Raw genomic sequence first — 9856 nt, forward strand, 5'->3', positions numbered from 1 at the left:
CCTCCTTAACCCCTCTTGGGGCCGATGCCTAAGGGTCCTGCATCAGCACCTGAAAGCCCACGGAGTTATCTCAGGGCCCCATACCAGTTTCTGAAGGTTCCAAGGACCTCTGGCCAATGCCCGGGGGCGCAGGCCGATGCCCGAGGGCCCCAAGCTGTTACCCGAGGGCCTTACACAGCTATCTCAGGGTATAATGCCACTTTCCGAGTACCCTAACCGGCTCTTGAGGGCCCTAGGCCGATTCCTGAGATCCCCAGGCTGATGTGAGAGGGCCGACCGACTGAGGCGGCCCCTACGTCAGTTTCTAAGGGCGTCCACGACCGCCGTCTGGTCAAAGCTGATCTCTGAGGGCCCTACGTAGGTTTTTAAGTGCACTCAGCTCTTGTTTAGGATATCACACCGGCCTCTGAGATCGGATGGCTTATGCATGCCGCAGAGGAGCCCTTACCGGCTCCAGAGGGCTCCTTGCTGATAGTTGAGGGCCCCATGCCAATACTCGAGAGTCACATTCAGTAATCTCAGCGCCCTACACCAGTTTGAGGAACGCCGTTCGGCCAAGGCTGACCTCCGAGGAAAAGCCCTTTGCAAGCCTCGGAGTGCCCTCACTTTCTTTTTTAGGATCTCACACCAACCTCTGAAGTCGCAGGGCTAAAGGATGCTTCTGATAACCCTCACTAGCTCGGACCCAAATCGATGCATGCTGACCCGACAGAAGTGCCTGAGTAGCCCACACAGTAATCTCAGGGCTCACACCAGTTTCTGAGGGCCTACACGAACGCTTTTTGGCCAAGGTCGATGTCTCGGGGCCCTATTCAGGCATCGAGGCTACTCGGGCGCCAAGAGACGGTGGGGGACCTCCAGGCGAGCTTGCTTGGTAGTAGTTGGTACTCCATGGAGCCGGCGAACGGTGTCAAAGAGCCCGGTGTGGGGGCCCAAGAAGCGGCGTGGGCATCCATATTTCTATGTACGTACATGAGGTATTCCAGAGGCCGTTATGGGACCTTCAAAGACCGTGTGCGGTGCCCCGGTGACCCTTAGAATTGCCGGCGTTGGGTCTCAGGAGCTGGCGTGCGGCCTTTATGGGGCCCCAAAGCCAGCGTGTGGGCCGTAGAGCAATGGGGAAGCTAAGGGGGCCGGAGGCCAGACCCCTATAGGTCATAGGGGCCAAATCGATGGGCCCAAACATCCCGCCGGCCGTGTTTTATTTTTAAACTAATTCATGTAATCCATGATAAAAAGAAGTGTACCAACATCAACTGTGCAAAAGGGCTCTCTGAGGCCCGTAGGGGCCCTTGAAGGTCACTGTAAGCCTTTAGGGGCCTGTTTGGGAAAATCGGGGATCGATTTGGATCACGTTGCATGCATGCATGTGCATTTACTCTGCTAATGCATCTCCTGACCGTAAGATGCTCGCTCAGTCATCTTACGACCGTCAATTTTGAAGGTTTTCCCGCCCCGCTTCCTTAGAACCGGCTTATTCCGGAGCAGTGGCGGCGCTGACTTTTTGGAAGGGGCCCGGCGTGAGATGGGGCCCAATCGCCACATCTTGCACACCCTACGAGAATTTGAATCCGCGGTCCCTGCTCGAAAGAACACCTTATGTGCTCCGAATAGCCACACAATAGCCACACTTCTCTCCATAAGAGCCGCACACCGGCCTCTCAGGGCCCATTGGCGACCTCTGAGGGCTACTTGCCGGTCCCTGAGGGCCCTTACCGGCCTATCAGGGACCAGCAGCTCTCAGGGTTCCACACACGCCTGTGATGACCCCCTAAACCAATGGTTGAAGGCCCCACAACGGCGCCTGCGAGGGCCCTCACCGGCGGCTGTGAAAGCCCCAAAGCGGTGCCCAGCTGAGGGCCCCACACTGCCACCTCTGAGTTCAACCGACAGGCGACATCCCTGAATGAAGTTCCAAAGGCCCAAACCAGTGCTTCTTAAGGCCATATATCGGCGGCTCTGAGGGCTCAACGCCGGAGCCTCTGACGGCCTAAGACGGAACCTTCGCATGGGACGGCCACTCACCGGTGACTTTTGAGGGCCCCGCACCGACGACTCTGAGGGCCCCCAGTCCCATCGGCGTCTGAGAGTACCTTGCTGGTCTCTGAGGACTCCACAGGGCTCCTGAAGACACCGCAGCCCTCTTAAGGGCCCCTTGTCGGTATCTGAGAGCCCCTGTCGGCTTATAAAGGGTTCGAGCCAGCAGCTCTAAGAGTCCCACACCCGACTGTGATGACCCCACACTGCAGTGTCTCTGAGGACCCACAATGGCAACTGTGAGGACCCTCACCGGCGCCTCTGAGGGCCACACACTAGCACCTCAGAGGGCCCACAGCGGCACCTCCGGGGCCCCGCACCAATGCCTCTGAGGGCCCACACCAGTGCCTCCAAAGGCTTCATAACCGGCGGCCCTGAGGGCACTACACCAGTCATTTTTGGGGGCCTACCGAAGGCACAACACAATCCCTTAGTCTCGCTGAGTTTCCATCCTAATCCCATACCGGCTTCTATCCCAATATCGGCTCTAGCAATCCCCCCCCCCCCATGGGTCAGCCGCGCCGGTGTCGGTTCCGGGGGCCAGCGCCATCGGGGCGGCAGTCGGCCACGCGCACTCAATGGTTAGCGCTTAGCACCGGCGGCTAGCGCACGCCCGGCGTGTTATCGGCCGTGAGCCGCTCCAAAACGGCTGCAGTAACTTGTCGATATAGGCAGTAAGCAGATGAGGAGATGCAGGTGGATTGATAACCGGCAAGCTGTTGTATTTTACGAGGACGAAGGGTCGAAGTCGGCTGCTAAGCCGTGAGCGGATTTTATCAGATGCCGGTACACTATGAGCTTTATCCTGGTCCTGGTCCGCTGACGCACTCTTGGAGAGCCGAATCACAGCAAAACTCCATCCAAGACTGTATCTATACGGCTTACGGTTTTCTGAAAACGTCTGCGTTTGGCCTTCTACGGGCCCGGCCGGCCGGCCCCGATTGGTGATCCACCAGTGACGTCACCGGTAGTGTTAAGCTGATTGGCGAATAATACATGGGGAGAACCGGGACGACATCCCCCTGGTTGGTAGCACTGCTGCTCCACGGCGTACATTTCCTACCAGCCCATAGGGTTTACATGTTAAATGACCTGTTTTCGGCGAGCGATATCTCGGTCAACCTTTGAAGGAATCAATGGCTCTTAGTCTCAAATGATAGATCGATGAATTTTCTTTCGACAATTCCTCTACCATTTTTCACGAAACCCAGCCGATCTTCTACGGCGTACAGGGTAAAGATTTCTCTGCACGCCAGCACCCGCGATCCGCCTCTCCGATCGTCGGCGCGCGGTCCTCGGTAGCGCAGTCGATAGCTTAGCGGGCTACGAATCCGAGTGTCGTGAGTTCGAATCCTGGGAGCGCCGCGTGATTTCGGCTAGAATTGAATGGTGTAGATTATTGCATGTTTGCATAATCAATTATTAATAGCTAATTGAATGTATCTGCCCATTAATCGGCCCTTAAAACCTGTTGTTTAAAAAATTAAAGAAATAAATGTCACGTGCGCGTCACGACTGCCAACCATAAGCGCTACCATATTCTAGTTTGGACTAACTTTTTGCTAGTTCCGACCACATATAAAAGGTTTTCTAGTAGTTATACTAGAAATTCCTACCAAAGTTCGTCCTACCCTTCACTCAATATACTCTGGTCCTAGAGACAAGGCACGTGTCACAATGCTTTTGCCTTGGCCTTTGCAAGGACGAATGACTGTACCGGGAACCGCGTTGCCTGATTTGGCCCTCCGGAATGTCGCATTGCCTACATCAGCGCGCCCGGGCTATGGAGGCGTCAATTCAGGGACGTGAACACTGCGCCCCCTCCCCTTCCTGGATCCGCGTCTGCTTTGTGTCAGTACTCTGCATCAGACACAAGATGGTTATTATTTGAATAGTTTATCAACAGGCTGAAAATATTCAATGGTGCACACATAGGGAAGCATTAACCATCCATGGCATTGCTGTAGAGAAAGAGAATTTCACACACACCGTCCTAGATAGACGTCACCAGGCTCGTTCAGTAATACCCATAGCCGCCACCGATTCCACCGCCAATCTGCCCCAAGCGGCTGATTCCACCGATTCCACCATATCCACCGCGGATTCCACCGATTCCACCGTATCCACCGCGGATTCCACCGATTCCACCGTATCCACCGCGGATTCCACCATATCCACCGCGGATTCCACCGATTCCGCCATATCCACCGCGGATTCCGCCGTATCCACCGTAGATTCCACCAGCTCCAATGACGCCCTGTCCGTATCCGTTTCCGACGTCGGCGCTGTATCCGTACTGGTATCCGCTGAGTCCGCCGCGTCCGTATCCTTGTTGTCCGTATCCACCGTATCCACCGCCGTATCCACCGCCCTGGCTGAGTCCGATGCCCTGTGCCTGGGCGTAGATCTGGCCGTAGCCGCCGACGTACCGGCCGTAGCTGCCGTAGCCGCCGGGACTGAAATTAGAGAACGGTTGTCCGAGAAAAGAAAAACAACACGAATGTTCATAGCAAGCGCTTTTAGATAACTTGTGTAATCTTGCTTGGCACTTTTTTGACACAATAAAAATTAAAACCCCATTGGGCTTCAAAGTTTAGAGTACACAGGCCTATCAAAATTTGGTGAACCCTAACACGCGCACCGACGGGGGTCTGCGCCAACTTAGTACCGACGGGGGGGGGGGGGAGGGCGGATGACCGCCCCCCCCCTGAGATCTCGAGGACGTAGCAAGATAGCGACAAGCGGTAAACGGCATCGGATACGCACGGACAAGGTTTACAATTTTTTCAAAGGTCATTTTCAGGTCAGGTCAAAGATGACGTCACAGGGGTCAAAAAAGTCAAAATGGCGGCGCTAGATATGGAGTTTTTCTCGAATAACTTTCGAATTAGTCAAGATAGGAACAAACTAAGGACATCATCGTGATCCTCTCGTCAATCCGCATCGAATAATATATATTTTGACCTCGAAAGGTCAAGGTCAAAGGTTGACCTCAGGTCACGTGACCTCGAGGTCATCATGTATATCATTCGATGCACCTTGACGAACTGAACACAATGAGACCATCCGCGCGGCTGTATCTTGTTGGACTGTAAGAAGTTATCGGCAAAAACCCTTGGGTAACCTTTGATGACGTCACATGACCTTACAGCTGCCCAACAGCAAAACAGACCTCGAGGTAGTGAAGCTTGATCGTAGATGAAGTCATGGATGGTTTATGGGGCCGTTCCGACCCGTTTTAGTGGTAAAAACAGGGAGTTGATTTCCCCCCATTGACTTATAATGGGGAGAAATTGACCTGACCTTAGGTCACCGATATCAAAATTCCGAGATATACAAATTGTAGCTACTTATGACCTAATAACATCCCGCGACTTTCAAAGGCCTCCATAGTCACCGTGAGGCCTCCGACATCTACTGTAGCTCTGGCACGGTGCCAAAGTTGCAAAAAAGTGACTTGAGGTTGGGTCATTCAAAGTGACCTGGTGACCTGACCTTGAAAGTTAAGAGGTTCAAACTTGCACACCATGTGTAAAATTGATGAGAGAATAGTCGTACCGAATTCCGCTGTTTTCCCGCTATTCGCGAAAAACCTCAGGGGGGGGGGGGCGGATATCCGCCCCCCGTCGGTGCGCGTGCTAAAACACTAAGTAAAAAAGCGCAAATGCCATTGGTTCTCGTGTCTTAAATATTGCTTCATATGTATATATACTGGAACATTTTCAAGAGTTTTCAAACGAATTTTTCTTCGAACCTTACGTTTGCAGTAAGCAAAACACGAACATAGTGATTCAGAGTCAGACGCTTGAACTTCTTTGTTTCTTATGTTTGCCCGACTACAGTACAGTGGTGTTCTGAAAAGCTTGATATATCTAGAGTTACATCCCATAACTAGCTTAAATAATAGAGACCAAGGGATGAGGAAAGAAAGCTCATGCACTTACACGTAGTAGCCGTGATTCACGTGTGATCCATAAGAGCTGCTCGAGTACGGGCTGAAACTGGGAAAAAAAAAAACACGACAGGTCATATTCTAGTAAAGAGATCTTTGCTCTTGCGCTTTTTAAGGTCAAGCACTTAGCACATTAGTCTGAGAGCAGTTTTTTATAAAATAAGATAAGGGTGAAGCATTGGAAACCTCTTCTTACGTTTACGAACAAGACAGAGTTTCGGGCAAAAGTGAGGCAAACAAATTGCGAGAGTACCTCAGAGTTCGATCCAATCGAGCCTTCGCTGTGGAAACATTGTGTTCTCGCAGTTCAGTCACTGCACGGACTTACGTTGACACGTGGACACTGCTCTGGGCACCTCCTCCGCTGGCGGCAGCAGCGGCCACCAACACGGACAGTACGGCAAACTGAAAACACGAGATAACGCCGTCATAGAGATTCACCAGTGTTGTGTAAAACTTCATTTATAATAGGGGAAGCCGGGGGAAGCCCGGGCGCGGGGGAAGCCCGGCCACCCCGTTTCCGGCTAAATTATTCACAATAAAATGCTCAACTGTTTGTCCTTTCAGCGTGGCAGCTAAGGTAACGACAGCAAAAAAGTTAAGGCTGACAAAAATTGCATATTGTTAAAGTTATAGCGCAAAAATGATATTTTAATGGTTTTTAGCTAAAAAGTGAGATATCTTGCACTGCTAATGTTATACCATACAGTACTAATATTTATACGAATGTTATGTAAGGACAGTTTAAGTGTTTGTAGTGAGGGGTGACGAGGCAGGCTGGCTTAAGTATGACATTTTTTCGAATATCGCTGTTCTAAAATAAAAATTAGCACATTGGGGTAACCCCGGGCGAGTAGCCAAGCTTACCCCCAACCGAGAGCAATGCCACTAAACCACTGTTTTCCATGAGATAATAGGTACTGAGCAGGTTTGGTTTACACCTAGATCAAAGATAAATTTCGAAAATAAACATGTTATCATAGACAAAGCCAGTCATGTCACTTAAGGTCAACTAGGGTCAAACTACGTTTTTGCAGATAACGCGACAGACAATGAAGCTAGAGCTTCAAAAATGGAGTCGTTGTGTTCTTCTTCATCAGCCGAGTCGAATGACATGCAATATGATGCATTAAGGTAAAAAGAAAAATAAATTTTAAGGAATTTTAAAATACACATTTTTTGTCAATTTCGTATCACGATTTTCATCGACCTGTATTGTATATGTAGTAGACGCTAGCTAAAATGCCAGTAGTGACATAAACTCTAAGATGTCCAGAGCTAATCAGTACCTTAATATTTCACTTTCCGTTAATATTTGGAAAACACATAATGGTTTCATCAACTTGTTGTAAAGCGCTGGGGAGGTGGCCGGCGTTACCCCTATGCCGGGCTTACCCCAAAAAAATCAACACTTTTTTAAAACTCGATTTTCTCAACCTTATACTTATTCCACAAAACCGAATTTTTGGGAAAACACGGCCAATGAACTTAGGTAGCTAGCAGGATATCAACATTTTATACAGCATGTATGGTATGTAATAAAAATGAAAAAGAGCTTACTATGCCGGGCTTCCCCCGGCTTCCCCTAATTTCCCGAGACTTGGACAGCAATGCTCATTGTCTCCATTTTGCCTTTGTCAATCATTGCACCTTGAACGCACTACGCACATAACACTGTCAGCAAAATTTAGCTTGAACTGAAGTACTGCGAAGCAGCGTATGAATTATACAAACGCTAGTTCTATAACGTATTCCACAGTATTTGCGCACTGTGTAACAAATACAGTGTTGTTCACTTTACTCATTTTATAGTCACATTTCGTCTCAGGACTTGATTATTCTTCACTTTTTCACTAATTATTCACTGTGCTCACCTTAATCATGGCTGGTCGTTGGGAGTAGCGAATGCTGACTGCAATTTGCTCTCCTCTGTCCGACTTTATATACAGACGCTGGCCGGTTGGGGGCGCGGTCAGGTCGTGACTAACTCGGTTATCCTGTTTTACCGAGTTTCCATACTGCAGAACTCGCGGGGCCGAGTCCTCCGTCTCAGAAAGGTACGATAGCGCGTGCTGTTTTACCTCGTACCGTCGCAAATCATTGACAAATTAGACGGATACGTGGAGTCGATGAAATAATAAAATTGACTGATTAAAATTTTTCAGTCAATCAAGCGTTTACAGTCATTCAATCATTTAATCCGCGCCGGGCCGGGGAGGGGGTGTTTGAACACCCCCCTCCCCCTGCGGTTTCTGGTACACCTGTTTATGCATCTTTTCCACACATGTTGTGAAAGTTTCAGAATTCAGACCCAGGGCTCTCAAGGTCAGGTCACCAGGTCAGGTCAAGTGACCTCACCTCAGAAAAAGTTTCAATCCTCGTCATAGCTACACCGATTGAACGATCGCCTTGAAACTTTTAGCGATTGATAAGTGTAACAGTATATACAAAATGTTCATCTCGGAATTTTGATATCGGTGACCTAAGGTCAGGTCAATTTTACGACCTCTCCATTATAAGTCAATGCGAGAAAATCGAAATCGTTTCCGTCATAATTTTTGATGCTCTTTCGAATGCCGCTTACTGCGTGTCGCTACGTGGCCCAGGTTTCGAGTTAGACGAGTGGGGGTGTTCTGACACCCCCGTCCCGGCGCGGAAGCTATGTCGCGGAGCACCGGCCCGGCGCGGGTTAAAGGGATATGTTCACCTTGAAAAAGCGGAGTGGATGGTTCCAAAACACTTGTAAATGGTCGATTATATCTAAATGGGTGGCTACATGCCATTAACCCGGCACCGCCTGGGCTATTTCCGTACCCACGACAGCCTGGGGGTGGGGGGTTGGATCCGACGCCCCCCCCCCCCTGTTATCTCGAGAACCAATGGTCGTATCGAGCCCCGCGAGGCGGCGTTCGAAAGGTCTCTACGAGACCTTCCCAAAGGACTCTTAAGATTTTAAGATTGAGGTCAACTTTTAGGTCAAGGTCAGGCCAAAGGTCAAATTCTGGGGTTTTGCATGATTAGGCTTACGGACAGCGGAATCGATAGCTGCTGCTCGAAACTCACCAAAAATGACCTCAAATACCTAGTGAAGGTACCATGTGCGTATAGGGGTCATACTAAGTACGGGTCAAGGTCAGGTCAGGTCACGAAAGGTCACGGGTTTCACTGTCTGCTACATGGGCGTGCGACACATGTTTTATGGCTTATTTTTCACGCCGAATCCGATGGTAATGGTTATATGTGACCCCAAGTCACTGTGCTGGTGATGTTCATTGAAAGCATAAAAATCGTTTATACCATACATAACTAAACGAGGGCTAAGAAAAAAGTCAATTTTTCAACTTTTTATTTTTGACATAAAAATGCACCTTTTCTTGACGGGCTTTGTCCCAGTAATCTAGCGGTGCCATTTGTTTTTACATGCGATGTTCAGAAGTGCCTCTAATTCACGAAAATGCTTATGACGTCACCATGCCCTATGCATGTTGGAGCTATTTTGTACAATTTGGGGGTCGAAAATCAAGATAGAAAGTTGAAAGTTGGGACATCTAATGTTCTAATAGAGCTCTATAACATGTATTCCGTTTTTTAATGCTCAATATTTCGGATTTTATTAGCTGTTTTCCAAAAAATACAGTTTTTTGAACTTTTAGGGGTGAAAAACGCATTTTATGGAAAATCCGAGACAGCAATCAAAGAACTCGCTGAGCTGCGTCTCTTCATGTCCCTAATTTGCAATTTGCTTTAAAACTTGATTTTTGGCGATTTTTTAAACATTTACCACTTTTTGACTGAAAACGCCGTGTAGTTACATCACTAAAATTGATATATCTCAAAAAGTTTTTAAAAACAAAGTTCTTAAAAATT

At 49.1% G+C, this 9856-nt stretch overlaps 1 protein-coding gene across 1 annotated transcript; it reads right to left on the bottom strand.

The window, feature by feature from the left end:
- Positions 1-3922: 3922 nt before the first annotated feature.
- LOC122390930 (ctenidin-1-like) lies at positions 3923-7935 on the bottom strand. Its single transcript, XM_043384387.1, has 4 exons — positions 7864-7935; positions 6318-6394; positions 5982-6038; positions 3923-4493 (listed from the first exon to the last, which is right to left on the bottom strand). Exons 1-4 carry the CDS (start codon positions 7870-7872, stop codon positions 4055-4057), a joined length of 582 nt encoding a protein of 193 aa, XP_043240322.1. The 5' UTR covers positions 7873-7935; the 3' UTR covers positions 3923-4054.
- Between the last annotated feature and the right edge of the window lie 1921 nt (positions 7936-9856).

The sequence above is a fragment of the Amphibalanus amphitrite genome, unplaced genomic scaffold, assembly GCF_019059575.1.
Source record: "Amphibalanus amphitrite isolate SeventyFive unplaced genomic scaffold, NRLGWU_Aamphi_draft 000415F_arrow, whole genome shotgun sequence".
Lineage (NCBI taxonomy): Eukaryota > Metazoa > Arthropoda > Thecostraca > Balanomorpha > Balanidae > Amphibalanus > Amphibalanus amphitrite.

Coding starts and splice junctions, on each gene's coding strand:
- LOC122390930 (XM_043384387.1), bottom strand. Junction 6,039..6,317: donor AGCAGTGTCCACGTGTCAAC/GTAAGTCCGTGC, acceptor TTTTTTTCCCAG/TTTCAGCCCGTACTCGAGCA. Junction 4,494..5,981: donor GTGAATCACGGCTACTACGT/GTAAGTGCATGA, acceptor CTCTAATTTCAG/TCCCGGCGGCTACGGCAGCT.